Below are 16,932 nucleotides of genomic sequence, written 5' to 3' on the forward strand. Positions count from 1 at the left end.
AAGTGTCCAAACACAGTACGTAGCACATTTTACTGTGTAGCAAATTTTGATTGTAATCCTCGTTACCAAGTACTGTATTGCTCGTCTTGATTGCCGTTGAGCCAGCTTTGCTTCTTTTCCAGTCGGGCCCATTGGGAGTCGCAAAAATGTTACTGATGATAAACCTAATGATCCAAGCTGACTGTATGCCAATCTTAATGTTGGCTCATACCCGTCGAAGTAAGATAAGGGGAGGGCCTTTAGTCGACTCGTTGAAAAGTGCCCGAATTTCCTCCCGAGTAAATCATGTCGTATTCGTCACTTCCAAGATGCACATCTTAAATGTACTTTACCGCATCGCCATTCCATGAAATGTCCTTATGTTCAATGATGAATTAATGCAATTTTCTGAGTAAAAAAAAAAAAAAAGGTAAGATTCATTTTCATTTTCTGTCCTTGTAAATTGTTTGGTTTAACTTTTTTATATGACCACAAAGCCAGCCCATTTTCGATGCATTTTTATGTTGCATGCCAAAAAAAATAGCGATATCATCTCTATACAAACAGTTCATGTACAAGACTTGCAACATTTCATCTCTGGCAGCGTTAAGTTATTTTGGTTGATCAAAACCTGACCATACATTTTGGCAAGGCCCTTATAAAAAAATGGCACAAGACCTTTAAAACTTAGGCACTAAGCAAACATGACATAAAAGAGGCTCTTCTATGCCTGTGACGTCAAGCGGTGGTCAATGTCGGAGATACTCTGAAGAACACTGAAAACCATTCGGGGGGGTAAAAAAAAAAGCCATAATGGTCCAAGAATAATGTCAAAACTTATGACAAGTGAAGTCATGATGTTAGGATAAAAGTATTTTAAAATGTAAGATAACTTCTTTGAGTCTCTGGTTCTCAGTGTGGCCGTGATACTCCTTTCAATAGAAATCAGTAAAATACTTATCGAAAAACACGTGTTTTGTTTTGAAGCACCCCACAGGCTCTTGAGTCCTGGACCGAAGCACAAAGGTGATGAGACATCACGAGGGTGGCTCTGCAAAACAAGTCCCGTAGTTCAACTCAACGTCAGAGTTTCACAGGATTTCGATTTCTTTTATGATTCAAATTTACCAATTTGTTCTGCTGCCCGATTGGTTTCGGACCCGAGCTTCTGGCGTATCGTTTCGAGAGTCTCCAAGGGAATCTGGCCGGGGTTGTTCTCCATGTATTTGAGGACGTAGAGGTCGGCGTCTGTCAGGGTGAAGCGGTGGCCAAAAACTACAACAATAAAAAAAAAAAACACACATGCGTAGGTTTCATTGGTCGAGAATCCCTGAGTGCAAGTTTTTGGATTTTCTCAAACAAAACCAAAAAGCTCACCGTCCAGAATGGATCCAATGGAGAAATCTGATGGTGAGTAGAAGTCAGGATTGTCCACAGAAGTGTCTGGTTTGGGAACACGTGTCCTTTTCAGGAACCCTCCGCCCCTGAAGCCGGAGTTGTTTTTGGGATTCTCGTAAATACTGATGGTGTCGTTGGACAGGTAATAGGAAAGAATGAAAAGTCGATCGGCGTCTTTGAGTCTCTGCGACTCGGATGCGTCCTTGGGCGTCACCAGTCGGGCGCTGTAGCGCAACACTTTGTGCTCATTCTCCAGCATCTTCACCACGTTCTTTCTGGGAGGGGCGGGGATTAGCGATAAACAACTCTGCAGGGAATCTTCCAGCGATCCAAAGCCATTGTAGGGAGGAATCTCCTGCAAACGTGGCAGGAAAAAAAAAAAAAACGTGGATCAGGAGATATGCTTTGTGTACAACATCGAGAGACAAAGCGTATAAAACACAGGAATCCCCGCTTATTAGCTGGATGGAATCTTTGAATTCACTTTTATTCATAAGTCAAGGTTTCAAGCGACAGCTAATATTAACCATCAAAAGTATTCCTCTTTTCTTTTCTGAGGGCACTTCTAAGCAGGGGGAGGATATGATCGGCTGCTTGCAGAGTTGGGTAAACAAGCCGTTTAAAAAAAAAATAAAAATTGCCTAGAATTCTTTTTTCCCGTTTTCTCAGTGAGCAGAGAGCGGAGGAGTGAGCAGTTACACACAGATGATTTCTTTATGAACCAAATCTGCATTTTGTTTAAAAAGAAAATAGCTCGTGTTCAATGGGGGGAAATGCAGTATTTATGTAACTATATCCCCTCCAAAAAACTAAAAAATAAATTGGGCTGTAATTTCCTCACATTTTTTCCATACTTCCGCTCGGGCCCTGTTCCCTCGCAAATAGAGGCGGACTGTGAAGCTCACCTTTTTCATGCCCTCAAACTTGCCCATCTGCCGGGGTACTTCTATGCTTTTGATGTTGATCTCGGGGTGGTGTGCGTGGTAGTAGTCTTTGGTGAACTCATCGCAGTCGTACAGTAGGAAACGGCGTCCCAGGATCGTCACCACTTCGCCCACTTGGAAGTCTTTCGGGGAGAAGAACTCTTCCACTTCTTCAACCGAATCCTCCATAACACAGCTCGGGAACTGCTCTGGAAAGACAAACGATCCGAAGCTCAAATGAAGCGAGCACATGAACATATGTTTTTTTTTTTCATTAGGGAACAGCTCCAGAATGTTTGGATCTAAATTGAACCCATCTGGTGGACATGTGAATGTGGCGACTTCATCTTACCGTGACCAGGCTTCATTTTCTTGGGTATCCTCAGCCGCTGCATGAGCACCGGGAAAGGAAAGCGTCCGCTGTTGGGCTTGTGGTCCTCCCTGATCTCCACCGTGTCGTTCACCAGGAAGTAGTGGATGGTAACGGGTAAGGTCTCGCCGAGCTCAGACTTTGAATCATCCCACAGGGCAAAGAAACGCAGAACCTGACCCGGGAAATGGTGAAATTCTTAGAGTGAAGCCCGGTTTATCACCAAGGATACATCCTGTGACATTGCCAAGTCTGTTTGTGAGTGTGAGCGGTGGTCAACAGCAGCAGATCGTATTTGATATAAAGAGTGTTTAATACATTTAAATGTTTTCAAGAAGAAGTAGTAAGTGTTTTGAAAAAGTATATAAATAAATAAATAAAACAGTACTGTCACTAATATATTTTCGCCTATCACGGTTGGGTCTGGATTGTATGCCAATAATGTGTGCACGAGTTCTTACTTTGAATTTTCAACTTTACCTTGCGATCCATGTGGAGAAACTGGTACCTGCTGTCGAATTCTGAGCGTGTCGTCGAGGTCGGCGGCGGTTTTTGCCGCCCCTGTAGGTAAGTATCCACTGGCATTTCCTCAGACGCATTAAGAATGATGCCCTGACGCTGCATAAAGTCCTGCAAATTGAGTAGACGGGAGGTCACGCTTGCATTTCTATATGCGTCCGATGCCGATAAAAGCGTGTACTACCTTGGTAAAAGCATCACACTGCGCAATGTGGTACTTGACACCGTACACTTCCAGGTCAATGCCGAGGTTGAGGTCTTTCCAGTGGTAATACTTCCCAGGTTCCTTCTTAGGCAGACATTGGCGTTTGATCCGCTGACCTTGTAGTATCCCGGAATTGGGCACCCAGGGCTCCGAGACGCTCATGCTGTCGTCTTCAAGGTAGTAGTAAATAACCACGTGACGGACGCATCTCTTCTCATCGCGACTGTTGATGATATCCTCCTCAAAGTACGCTTTGAAGCAAAGCACCTGCAAATGGAGACAATTTTTTTTTTAACCAGGAAATATCCCATAGAGTAAAAAACGTTTAAAAGCAACACAAATAAAGATATTGAAAACAGAATTTTACAAACACATTACGAAAAACAAGTGCATGCTGTTGAATGTTTGAAAAACTCAGTTTGGATTTCAAAGTAAAAAAAAGTAATCCTATCGACCATACCTTTTTGTCAAGCGTGACATAAGCTGGGATGAAGGGCTGAGGATCCGGGTGGGCGGGTGCAGCAGCTGAGTGGTAGGACAGATTAACCAGGTCTTTTATGTACTTGGTGTCAAAGGAGCCGTAAGTCAAGTCCGGCATGTCACCGGCCATGCCAGTGAGCTCCTCATGCATCATCTGCTCCGTTAATAGAGGCTCCAGTCCGATGCCCAACCTGGGCGGACGGGCCAATGCCAGGCCCTTGTTATAAGACAAAGTCTGAGGGCGGTGAAAGGCTGTTTTCTGGGGAGGTAAAAAAACAAAACATCCATGAGACATGCTAAGTTAGATAACACCAGAGTGCACCTTCACAGTGAAGTTTGGTCCTCCACTTTTTGTCAATCTCGTGTTGTGGATGGATAGAGTATCTTGCCTAGGGGACATGCACAAAGTTCAGCTACATGAACCACTACACACCAATGGCACTCAGTGGGGAAAAAAGTGGAAGTATGATTGAGGAACTCAGCTGATTGCACATTCATTCACTTTCCTAAGCATTCTATTTGCAATGCATGCGTATCTTGTTCGTGCATGTTATATATTTTAACACAGCGTGCATTCGTAGTGCAAAATTGCCAGGGAACGATGACAAAACCAAAGACATTGCAATTAAGAAAATGATTTCCAATTAAGCAACCTCGGAAATTAATGGCATGCTGTTCGACTGGAGCAGTACAAGCACAGACGTAATATCTCCAAACCGGTCACACTAGTATGAAATGTTACAAAAGCAGTGAGTAGAAAAGTTGTGCTTACCGTTACATCCTGGAAAGAAAACCCCGGCAAGAACGGCAAGCCGTTGTTGTCCAACTTGCGCGACATTGTTGCTGCTTCGACTGGCCGAGCGATACAGTAGTCGGGTTTACATTTAAAGAGTCAAATTTGTTATTTTTACAGTTTGTCGCAACGAGAACGACATAAAACGGCGTGACGCTGCTTTTATTTTGGTTCGTTTCCGGGATGTGACTTCTGTGTATACTGGAACGACAGTGCTTGCGGCCGCGAAATTCTCCGTTAAAACTTTTTAATCCATCCTGGCCGCGTGTCCCAACCCCGAAAACAAAGATGATGTCATTGTCAGACCTGGATGAGAAACTGAGCTTCGGGGCGACGCCTCAGGCGTTTAAAGACGTTTAATTCAAACATGCTAATGCTACTACAGAAAGTTGACGTTAGCCACACAGGCAAGCTAACCGTCACGGTTTGCGTGACGTCACTAAACGACGCGGTAGCTCGCGAATACGAATAAAAACAGCATTTTTTCCCGCAATGTTTTAATAAGCAAGTATAATAAGTGTCAATTTCTAACGGGTGTATTATTTTGTATTGAAAACCCATCTTCGTGGACGCGCCACTGCCGTATCCATGGAAACGGCAACAACAACAAAAATACAAATTAAAATATCAAAAATAATAATAAAAACTATCAATGCATACATTATTAAATATGAATAAAAACACACTGATAACTGAAATGGAAAAAGTGCTTTTATTTGAAGGAGTTTGTGTCTTCTTTTTGCAGGGTGCGGGGCCCAAGATTGACCACCAGGGGGCGAGCAAGGCTCAAAGGAGCTGGCTGGGACAACAATTTTGATTTGTAGGAATATCCATCCACAAGTGAGTTCTTCTCTCCTAAAAATTGTTTAACACTGCATTCAGGGTAGGTCAATACAGTTGTTTTTCTTCCTGACGTTTTCTTTCCTGAACATCCCAACCTTCTCCTGAGTTAAAATCTACTTGGCGCCTTTCTTCCAATGTCAAAATCTTCCTCTGTCCGCCCCCTCAAACCTGCATCAAATCCATCTTTTCCACTTTTCTTCCCTTTGTCACACGCTTCCTTTGCTTGGACCTACTTTTCTGCCTTCTTTTTTTAATCCAGGCGTTCTTATCTTTCTTCTTAACACCATACCCGCCTTTTCTTCTTTCCGCTCTGAAGTCAGTTTTCCCTGTGCCTCCTCCATGATTAATTAAAGACTCTAAATTGTCAGGCGTTGTGAATGTTTCCTTTTTTGTCCAAATGTGCCTTGCGTGCGATTGTCCGGATATCTACCCTGCCTCTCGCTCAAAATCAGGTAGGATAGGCTCCAGAACACCTGCAATGATAAGTGCCACAAAGAATGGATGGATAGATATTTTTTAACAGTTTATTCCAAACACAGGCCTCATCTCTTGCTCTTGCGGTTTTTCTTTCATCTATCGCCGTGTTCGTATTAAACTGGAAACAACCAAAAAACAAATTCTAAAAAAAATGATACAGCTTAGACAGGCTGTCCCAATGTGGGTGACCCAAATATGTCCTGTGTGCTATCCGATACTCACCTCTCAAGTTTAAAAAAAAAAAAAATGAAAGAAAAATATTATTGTTATACTTGAAACCAGAGAAGCACAAACAGAACTGGATTGTGAATAGCTTATACTAAAATGGGCGATTTGAAATCTTCTCTCACAGCGACGATTCCTGTGCAACGCGTGTTTCACGTTAGCAAACGCAAACAACCAAAATGAAACACACTCAATGATTTGGTTTTCCGAGTCGTCAGACCTGTGAGAGACCTCGTAGCTTGAAAAGGCACTGCACTGTTGAGTTTCACATCCTGTATCAAAAATAAGGTTCAATCACTAAAAACCTCTTTGAGGCTCTCTGGAGGATATTTTTCTCTCTTTAAATGCCGACGTACATGATAAAAAAAAAAGGGTCTCACCCCTCCCTTCCCCTCTTAGAAGGCAAAACCAAACACAGACACTGTAGGATTGTATCCCTGAGGCGCCGGACAACCTTTGCCAAGTATAAAAATATCTCATAATAAACCATACGTGAGAACAAAAATACGCAAAAAAAAAAATCAATAAACTATTAAATATTATAAAATAGATTTCAGAAGGGTTAGGGGAGCGAAAAGGAAATATCTCTTGGTTTTGTAAAAGGCAGCATCCTCTGTGTGAGGTGAGAAGAAAAAAAAAAAGATTGTCCTGTACACTTGTTGGGCTTGAATGCTGGCGAAAGATCCAAGTGTTGCAGCTGCCTAAAATCTCCGCAGGCCTCTACGGGTCCAAGGAAGCGAAAAACCGAAGCGTCCCACTTCAAAAAAAGGCCTCCTGAGGTCACGGGTGAGGCCGTTTAGCCTTTCACCCGCTCGCTAACGGCTGAGAGGCAGGGGGGCGACTTCCGATCCCCAAAGGAGAAGGCGAACGACTTCGGAGGGAATTCCCTCTTCCCAAGTCTGCCGTACCCCCCTCGTCGGTTGCCAGGTGCGAGCCATCCCAAGTCTTTTTCAAGTAAGCGTTGCGTCCAAAACGGCGGTCAGTAATACCGATTGAGACTCCTCGTCCCGGGCACGTCGGGCTGCCCGTTCATCCAGATCTCCCGGATGATGCGCTCCCTCTCCTCCAGCCGCTGCGCTCGCTCCAGCTCCTCGGCCGACGTGAACACGTTCATGTTCAACGTGCGCTCGAAGCGCCGGTGCCGTCGCGCCGACAGGTCCGAGTTGGCGTCCCAGTCCGAGTCGGAGTCGCTGGAGTCCGACGACGAGTCGGCGGGGCGCGCTCGTTTCTTGGCGGCGGCGGGCTGCCGGCGAGGCTGGCAGTCGGTGCGGCAGGAGATCTGGACCACCAGCGCCAATAGAGTGAGGAAGAGGCCCAGACAAACGCCACAGACAAAGAAGAGAGCCGCCCTCTCTGGGTGGTCTGGTGTGGAGCGGAAAGATAATGACCACAAAAAGTGAATGATAGTTGACAGTTCGCACGATAATTGCGCCCGCTTTGTTTCACAACAAATATTTGACTCTGGTTGACTTCAAGTCTCTGGTCTGAGCTTGGTAGTGTAATTGCTTCTTTTAAACTTTGAAACATTTTTTTTTTACTTCAACATTTCCATTTTTCTTTGCTCAATCATCAGCGGCCGCTACGCACGATTATTTGAACGTGTTCCTACTTGAGACGTATGTGAAGGCCGCCAGCGCGTTGCTAATGAGGGCCATGCCGGAGCTGGAAGTGGAGTTGATGATGGGATTCATCTCCGGGGGCCTCAGCGGGGTCTCGGCTCCCCCTCTGCCGACCTCTGGATACCTCTCCTGGTTGGCGCTGGTCTCTCTGATTCGCTTCCGGTCTGGAATTTCAGGAAACGACACAAAAGCATGAGTCGGAGAACAGAAAGGTTCTAAAATCCGGTCCTGAGTGATGAATAAGTTTCAGTCATCGCGTTTTTGTTTTTTGTTTTTTTTACCACATGTGCCGTCAGAACCCGATGCCACCAATTTGGGTCATTTACAGTAAAGCATGCGAGGTGCTTCTGAGCAACTGAGTCATCCCACATGCGTCCATGTGGGCGTTTTAATCGTTTTGGTCTGAGACGACGCATCAAACACATGTTCAGTCTTGCGATGGACTCGATAATACGGCACCGCCGCAGCAGAACGCAACCCGACTCAGGCCAGTAAGAACGAGATATAAGACTTTGACACGTTCTCTTACTCGGCAAATCGGCGCATCAGAAGCATAACAGCAGAGCGCCGTGAAAAGTGGAAAGTCTGGCATCGTCACATAAGTTGCTTAGTCTGGACAAACGAGCAGCGTCCGGCGAAATAAGACGTAAAATGAGATCCAAAATAAACAAAATTCTTTGCAGCGCTAGCATAATCGTCGTCACTCGCGATGATGTTTTAGTCGTTGCGCTTGAGCGTTATTTAGTGAAATGTCACACACAAGCGACGTAATTAGACAGATTTTAATTAAGGTGTGTCAGACTTCTTATCTGATAAACATCGTTGAGACTGCAATTGCCGGCTAAAAGCGTAATTGTTTCCACCTGGACCGACGGCTGTGGCGTCCATGTTGGCTAACGTTAGCAAGAATTCAACAATCGCACACATTAAGCCAGCCAAAAAAAAAATAATAAACAACCATTTGAACAGGTAAAAATTATTCATTATGGATCATTATCATCTCATTTAGTTGGTAACACTGGAAAGAACTATTTGAAAATGAATTTCAAGAAAGTGGAGGGAAATTTAAAGTATTCAATCAAGCTAGCGTGCATGTTTTGGCCACGCCTCACGCAAAAAAGCCAGAGCTGAGATTGAGTGGTTAGCTTACTTGCTAAGTAAAACTTAGCATAATGGTACATTAAAAAAATTGATAAATGCTTGTGAGGTATGTTGTCTGACAACTAGCAAACATTAGCACGTGCGCTAAGCTTGCTCCCACTACATATATATCTCATTTCATCTTTTTTTTTTTTAATGTGGTCCAACAAATGCAAATAAGCTTTATCTTGGTCATCAAGCATGTTTTGAGATATCTTGTTTACACAAAGCTATGCTAGCCACGTGCTAGCGAGGGGTTGTCATTAATCGCAAAACAAACAGGAAGCTTATTCCGAAAGCTCTCTTCTCCTTCAAAGACAAAACATTTCATCACCACACAAAAGAGAAGACAAATGATGTGATTAGGGAACGCAGGCTTTCATGTCAACGTGTCGCGTTCCACCCTCGTCTCTTTACAGTATTCGCCCCGTATCACTCTATCAAAGACGGAAACCCGTTTTTCCAGATGAGCTGGAAAGTTGGAAAAGAGCTCCCAAGGAGGTCAAGGCCTTTTTCAAGCATGAGACGCCGTGACCGCTGATGCCGAGATCTCCTTGTTCTTTCTCATTTCTTCATCTACTTTCTTCATCGGCAGCAATTTGTCTTCTTGTGTCACAAATACCGCTTTGTTAGCAGGCCATTCTCTTTGTATTCCCCTTGCCATGACTCCGCCCACTCGCCAAGAGTTTAGATGACTGATTTAGACTGTGGTCGCACACATATAAGTGCATCCATTGTCTTGGCATATTTTTAAGCCACATGATTATAAACTCATACATATGGAAACAGTTGGACCTCTGTCACTTTAAGTGTACATTTAAGACCTCGATATTGTTCCACATGAAGCCTGGGGTGCTCCAAGGCTCTGAACCAAGTACCCATGTGTTGGAGTGTGCGTACTTTTACTCACCTGGAACAGTGCTGGGACGTTTGACTGAAGTCCCAACAGGAGGGCTGTCTCCCACTATGTTGGGGTCATGGGCGCTGGATGGTGGGGGGTACGATGTTGGTCGGGAGCTTTGTTCCTGGACTAGCTTCTTTGGGACTTCAGAGGAATGGATGCCCATGCAGGAAAAGACAAGAAGAGGACATAGGAGAATTATTAGAATGATCGGTAAGATTGCTAATTCACTAACGCTGTAGATCAGGGGTAGGCAAACTTTTGGATTGGCGGGCCACAATGGCTTCTCAAATTTGACAGTGGGGGCAGACCAGGAGCAGATGGATGGAGTGTTTTGAAAAACCACAATATTTAGAAAATACAACTAACAAGGTTTATTCATTTCATTTTTTTCAAGTTTAGCGGGCCAGATTAAAACGTTTAATGGGCCACATGTGGCCCCCGGGCCGTAGTTTGCCCACGCCTGCTGTAGATGATCAAAACATCGACAAAATGTGTTCTATTTATAGTTTGTGTTATGATTCACACAACTTCTTCGACCTTGCACTCGTTTCCCCGAATGGTACGGCCCCCACCCCCTTAAACCTCACACCTCACAGTGTCCTGTGAGTGAGTCAGGGAGTCTGTTAAGCCCACCCCCCCCCCCGGCGAAAATGTCGTGAGCTATACATTCCTGCGTCTCTCATGCGGATTTGGCGGGCTGAGCCTCAGTCCAGTCGGGTCTTGTGTGTTTTGTGCCGCCTTGTCAGATCGGCGGTGAGTTACAACCCTGCCGAGTGTCTGCGTCACTCGGGACCAACGGTCAATGAAGACAAATCAGCTGTTTCCTGACGTTAATTTTTCCAAGAGTTAAGAATGTGTGCGATAGCAATATCAAAACAACCAGAAGGAGCACGTACGTCATTGTCAAAAACTGCGTGCAATGTCAGAGAAAAGGGTGGGGGGGGAGTCCCCGAGGACTCGGCTTGTGAGACTTGAAATCCAGCTGGGGACTGAATTCGGAACATTCGGCCACGAGATGAGCTGCGAAGTGAAATGTTGACTTTCCTTGAGTAAAACCAACAAACTGCAAAGCAACTATTGCGCAATAACACATAATAGCAGTGGCAGACTTTTTACGCTTCATTTTTCCACGAGGAAAAGGCAAACATCTGTTTTCAGCTATTTCCATTCGAATACCTTTCTGCTCTCGACTCGCCACACAATATGTCACCTCAACTGGTTGGAAAACCCAAGAACCTGATCTCTTCGTCCATTCCGAAATTGGGGTTGCACCCGACTAAATCAACAAGCTGCTTGTGAGAGGAGGTGAGAAAAGCAACTTTCCTCATCAGTCTGGCACGCTAATCACGACTCCCAAAGCGACCGCGCTGCAACCGTCGCCCGCGTTACATCTTAATTGCAGCCTTCTGATTGGCTCTAATTTGCTACATGTGTGGCCCTGGGGTCACAGCTATGAGACACCACCATGTGACACAACCACACCCACAAACACACACACACCTGCACACCGACAAATGTCCCAATATGTCATCAAAACAAGAGCACACACACACACATCAGCTACATACATAAACGAAACTCAACTTTATTTATAGAGCACTTTAAAATTAAACCATGGCTACATCAAGGTAAAAATCAGGCATATGAAAACAAATATGGTTCAAATAATAAATAATATATAAAAAAAAAAATTCCTGGTGCACACCTGATGATCTCAGTGGCTGGCAATCACCAGTGTCGAGTGTTTTGAATGGCCGCTGGGCGCGAAGATACCAGGCGGGAAAAGAGCGATCGCAACAATGGAGCCGTGTTGACACTGGCAGGGCTCAGCTTTGTTTTCTCTTTGGCGCTTTTTTCCCTGCGTCAAAGTGTGTGTGTCTGTGTGTGTGTGTATTTGCGGTCCATGTGCTGACCAATGCAGTTGGGACAAAGCCCTTGTAAGCCAAAGGGGATAGAGTGAAATATTAAACCACGCTAAATCCAAAATGAGATCAGATGAAATTAAAACAAACTTTAGCCCAGATGAGAACACGAAGCGGGTGCTGATATTTTGGGTCGTATTGATGTCCACACATCATCTGGATTTCTAAATTCCTGGTGCGTGTAGTCCGTTTGAAGTCGTCATTCCAACGAGATTTCGGATCATAGTGGGAGTCGTGTCGGCCGCCTTCTTCATTTTTATTGCTACGCCGCAATAAATTCAAGTGAACTCATTCACTACCATTGACGGCTAAAGACGTCAAAGATCCATTTTTTTTTTTTTTAACTCGGCTAGTAGTGAATGAGATAATTCCTCCGCTGCCATCCCAGGTGAAATGAAAGTCCGCGTTGGCGTTTATATCCGTCAATGGCAGTGAACGCGTTAACAGCGAGCAGCTGAAAGGGGGGTTTTTGGATTACACACGATGGCATGTATTTCATATGTCAACAAGACGAGGAATTGTTTGGTGGTGGATAGCATCGCAAAATGACCTCAGCCAGGCGGAGGCATAAACATCGCATTGTCAACGGCTGGCTTTTGACATCACAAAAAGCAAATAGACTGAAAGTATGCGTGACAGGGGGGGGCATGATGAACACACTCGTTACATTCTTGGATTGCCACCACAAAAGACACTGTTGTGTTCGCTCTGCAGAGGACAAACTTATGATTTTTTTTTTTCATTTTTTCAACGTATAGCCGTAGTGGTTTTCAACAGCCACATCAATTCAAAACCATTTTCACAGTTCGCAGCTCGGAATGTTTGCATTTTATTCGCCGCGTCTTCACGACAGCCGTACATCTCAAACTAAAGTAGTCGCATTTTCACGTCGCCATGGAAACGTTGCTTTGTCCATCTCAGACAATCGACAAAGTTTAAATCGGGACATCTCGTAACATTCGCGGGACAGCGAATGCAAATGTACAGTACGAGGAAATTCAATCTCGCCAAAGCCGCAAGCCGCAATTAGAATGTTCCACTGTCGAGAGCGGGGCGCTTAACTCGCCCGGAAGCCTCGGCAGGAAATGATCGGAGGCAGTTGGCAGGAAGCTTGCGATGCTAGGAAGTTATTGACAAGGATTATTTGTAAATGCATGAAGAAGAATTACCCCCCCCCAAAAAAAAAAAATCATATAAATGAATAAAAGGATGAGACCAAGTGGTTTTTCGCAAGAAATAAAAAAAAAACGAAGCACGACAGCAAAAATCCGACAAGCTCAGCTGTTTTCTTTCCCAGCGCTCCCTGAACACCACTCGTGCGAACGCGCACACACAGTTCGCGTCATGAACAGGCATGCAGACAGAAATAGTCGCACTTCTGACCGCGTGCGCTCACAATGAGTGACGAGACCACTCAGCTGCGGCGCAAAGACACACGGCCTCAGATATCGTGAAATCGGATTTCACTCCGCATCAGCGCCGATGTTCAATAAGTCAGATCTGTTTTGCGGTCGGAACATTGTTGCCCCTCCCACTCAGGTTGGACCCTCGGTTTGGATTCGCATAGAACCAGGTTTTCCCATATTTGGGTGGTGTTGCCAAAATGTGGGTATGGACCAGTTTTTCCGATTGTCGGCGTGAAATTTTACTGACCATCAAGAAGGCGCACAATTTCTTGGCAAACGCCTTTTTCATTTGCATTTTGACGAACCCCTGAAGCAGGTGTGGGCGAACTATGGCCCGGGGGCCACACACGGCCCATTTTACGTTTTAATCTGGCCCGTTGAACTTAAAAAAATAAATAGATGAATAAACCTTGCTAATGTTTTATTTTCTAAATACTCTGGTTTTTCAAAGACAGATATTTTGTTGTAATGCTTTTGTTCACTTTAATTTCAAATTAAATGTTTTTGTTTTTTTCTCCAATGAGGTGAGGTGACCAAAAGACTCCATCCATCTGCTCCTGGTCCGGCCCCAAATTTTAGAACCCGTTGTGGCCCGCCAATCAAAAAGTTTGCCCACCTCTGCCCTAAAGTGAGTGGGTACAATAAGATGAGATCGTCATTGTTATTTTACATACGGGTGAGATTTTTCCCAACATGAAATACTTTTGTAAGTTTGCGACCCTTTGAGGAACCAGATGTCTAATATGGGTCTTGAACCCCGATGTCGAGATTTACGAGCGGCCTTGCAAAAGTTCTGACTGTTCTTTCGAGGGGGTTAGGGGGATAAAGGTCGCGAGAAATAGCGGTCCCCCTAAACCACATCTGGACCGGTGTCACATCTGTTTTTTTGTGCCCGTTTTCAGGTGAAGATTTACAACGTCGCCACGCATCGCTGCGTTTGAGTTGGGATGTCAAAGTCGTGTCAAGAAATCTGCAACAGAGACTTTGAATGCCTTTGACAAAAGTTTGACAAAAATTGGCCAAGGACAGATAAAGACGGTAAAGTACGGGAAGCAAATATACAAAGTCATGGAAACGTACGTTAGCGGTAACAGGATAAGATTCGCTGACTTTTCAAACAAATGGTGTTAAGACTGATTACATTTTCAAGTCTTGAGCTCATTTTTTGATACGGTTAACTTGGCGACCGGCAGTAAGAAAGAAAGCCGATTTCCACGTTCTTATTCATTCCACGTGGGAGAGACGAAACGACCGCCCGAGTCCGTCCAGCCTGGCAGCTCCGGGATCCAACGCTCCCACTGGGTCAACACGGATGAGACCGAACGCTGATTCATCAAACTTTCCCGCCTGCCTAAACTCACGCCTTCATATCAGACTCATGAGGTCATGGATCGGATGCCGCTGAGGCCATCGAATGGCGCTACCTTGTGAAAACAGACCTTTGCTGTCGCTGGCAGGGTAGAACGTGGGCAACTTGGGGGCAGTTGCAGGGTACAAAAAAATAAAAAACAAAATAGCAAAACCGGCATGAAAGAATGAGCAGTCACGGTGTTGCCATTCGTTTCATAGGATCGTACATTATCTAAATGAGATGCAATCTTTTACTTAGCATGTTCAAGAGAAAAAAGCTGAAGCCCTAGAATTGAACTCTGTGGGACACCACCCAATTTTAAAGCTAAGCCGGGACCAGCGTCTCAGCGAGTGCTTCGTCTCGGTCAGGTTGACCAAAGCCAATCACACGCCACGTTCAAGCCTCCCTCCATATCAAATTGGCCTTGTCGTAAACACCGCAGATGACTGGAATAGATTCACCATTGTTCCTAAATAGAGAGAATCGAAACACTTCAGCATGTGTATCACATTTTTCATTTTGTTCAACGTTGGCCTTCGTTATCGTTTTTGGTGGAAGCCAAACCCTTGTCTGCACCCTGTCATTGTTGGGTAATTCGACGAGCTTCTCGGCAGTCCTGCACGTTTGTAACGCATGCTTTCGTTCTCACAACATGTTGACAGCGCAGGGGAGGACCCGTGGTTGGGAAATGTTGGGAGGTCTGGGTCGCTCTGTCATCACCCTTATCACCACGATGATACGTGTCACTTATACGTGTACTTATGTAAAACTGAAAATTCGGTACCTCCATCAGCATGTGGTCCGCAGACCTGAGGCAGCGGGCAGGTGCGTGGGGGGAGGGGGGGAGGAGAGGTACGCTGGGGCGAGGCCATTTAAAGCTTTTTAGACGAACAGAAGTATCCGTCTTGCGAGCTGCAGTTAAAAGACGAGCAGCAGTGTTTTGGAGCAACTGGAGACGCTTGAAGGAGGACTGGCTGACTCCAAAGTAAAGCGCATTACAGTAATCTAGCCGAGATGGAACAAAGGCAACCTTTTATTTGACTTTTGACAGTATGCTGCTGGGCGCTATTGTTATAAGCAACTCCGGAAGTAGCTATTTAAAGGCGGCTACAAAGTCCAGCTGTTAGCATAGGCGAGAGAATGACGAACAAATGAGAGGGACAAACGGACTATTGTGCGCAAACACAACATACTGTAAATAGCCGAGTGCTGTTTTCCATTGGAGAAGTGCCTCCCGCGGGCCCGACACTTTGGCACGATCGGCGCTGATTGCGGCTAGTCCACTTTATGTCCCGCCTCCTCCTCCTTCTTCTGACCCTGTCCACTTAGCCACGGTCTTAAAACAGCTTGAGCTCCAACAGATGCTGATCGGTGCCCCGAAGGGTCAAGAGCAAAGCGACAAGGCGTGAGCGAGGCAGACACAAGCGTGACTGATGCGCAGGCTGCTACAGACGGCGCTGTAAAAGCCTGGAAGATAAATATCCCCGAGACTTCCTCCTCTAAGTCCACTTTGGACTTTAACGCTGTCTTTACGATGCGACATCCACAGGAAAAAAATGGGAGATGAAACCATTTTTAGCACAACCAGTTATTCTTCACACGCCTCATGAACAGTTTTCAGCTGAGCAAAAATTCTTATAATAATAATAATTTAAAAATAAATAAATAAATAAATAAAGAAAGAAAGAAAGAAAGAGATGACGTCAGGGGAAGTAGACGAACAGTTTCGTCATGGAAAAATAAAAATGCAAACTTCTTCTCCGCTGACCAGAGTGGAGAGCGCTAACGTGCATGTGCTCGGTGTGCCGAGCTGTCGTGAGCCCAAATGGCGCTCCTCTGGGATTTATTTGTTTATCGACTACAGATCTGCTTCCAAATTTAATGGCTTCTTTCTTGGCTTCACTCTCGGCAAAGTTCTGTCTGCTAGTTTGGGCAAAATCCTGCTCACAGACAAATAAAAAAAAAAAAAAAAGTTCAGTGAGGCAGATAAATACAGTCCGCTCTTTCTTTCAAATAGTTCTCACAGGGTCAAGAACATTCTGAAGTAAAGACGGCACAAGACCACCCCATTGATGAATAGGGGCGTGAACCTTTATGGGCCGACACTCGGCGAATACGTTTTATGAGGTGAACGAAAGACAAACGACACTCACGTGGTTGCAGTCTCGCAGAATCTGAAAACCACTTCCAGCTTTTGTACTTTTTACCAGGGAACAAATCATTTTGGGTCTACCGTCATTCAGTCCAGACTCCAGGACTCTTGTCGGTGCATTTGTGCCGGAAGTCAAATCCACGCGGAAATGGCTCGGATTCTCGATGCATGTGCGAAAGCCTCAAGGGTTGCATGCGTGAGCATGGTCCAAATAATCATTGTTGAT

At 45.1% G+C, this 16,932-nt stretch overlaps 2 protein-coding genes across 2 annotated transcripts in view; both read right to left on the minus strand.

Annotated features, from left to right (window-relative positions):
* Positions 1-68: 68 nt before the first annotated feature.
* Positions 69-5,073, minus strand: efhc1 (EF-hand domain (C-terminal) containing 1). The gene is made up of 9 exons (XM_088286666.1): positions 4,647-5,073; positions 3,855-4,133; positions 3,374-3,661; positions 3,151-3,300; positions 2,653-2,845; positions 2,283-2,509; positions 1,357-1,732; positions 1,108-1,254; positions 69-1,030 (listed from the first exon to the last, which is right to left on the minus strand). Exons 1-9 carry the CDS (start codon positions 4,710-4,712, stop codon positions 1,017-1,019), a joined length of 1,740 nt encoding a protein of 579 aa, XP_088142792.1. The 5' UTR covers positions 4,713-5,073; the 3' UTR covers positions 69-1,016.
* A 292-nt stretch (positions 5,074-5,365) lies between these two features.
* eva1aa (eva-1 homolog A, regulator of programmed cell death a) overlaps positions 5,366-16,932 on the minus strand; it is a 35,626-nt gene continuing 24,059 nt past the window's right edge. The window contains exons 6-8 of the mRNA XM_088286918.1: positions 9,882-10,016; positions 7,822-7,995; positions 5,366-7,574 (exon numbers count right to left, since the gene is read on the minus strand). Of these exons, the coding sequence (XP_088143044.1) occupies positions 7,192-7,574; positions 7,822-7,995; positions 9,882-10,016 (692 nt within the window). The 3' untranslated portion in view covers positions 5,366-7,191. The remainder of the gene's footprint in view (positions 7,575-7,821; positions 7,996-9,881; positions 10,017-16,932) is intronic.

The sequence above is a fragment of the Idiotropiscis lumnitzeri genome, chromosome 21, assembly GCF_059441095.1.
Source record: "Idiotropiscis lumnitzeri isolate Australia: NSW breed Sydney's pygmy pipehorse chromosome 21, RoL_Ilum_1.0, whole genome shotgun sequence".
Taxonomy (NCBI): domain Eukaryota; kingdom Metazoa; phylum Chordata; class Actinopteri; order Syngnathiformes; family Syngnathidae; genus Idiotropiscis; species Idiotropiscis lumnitzeri.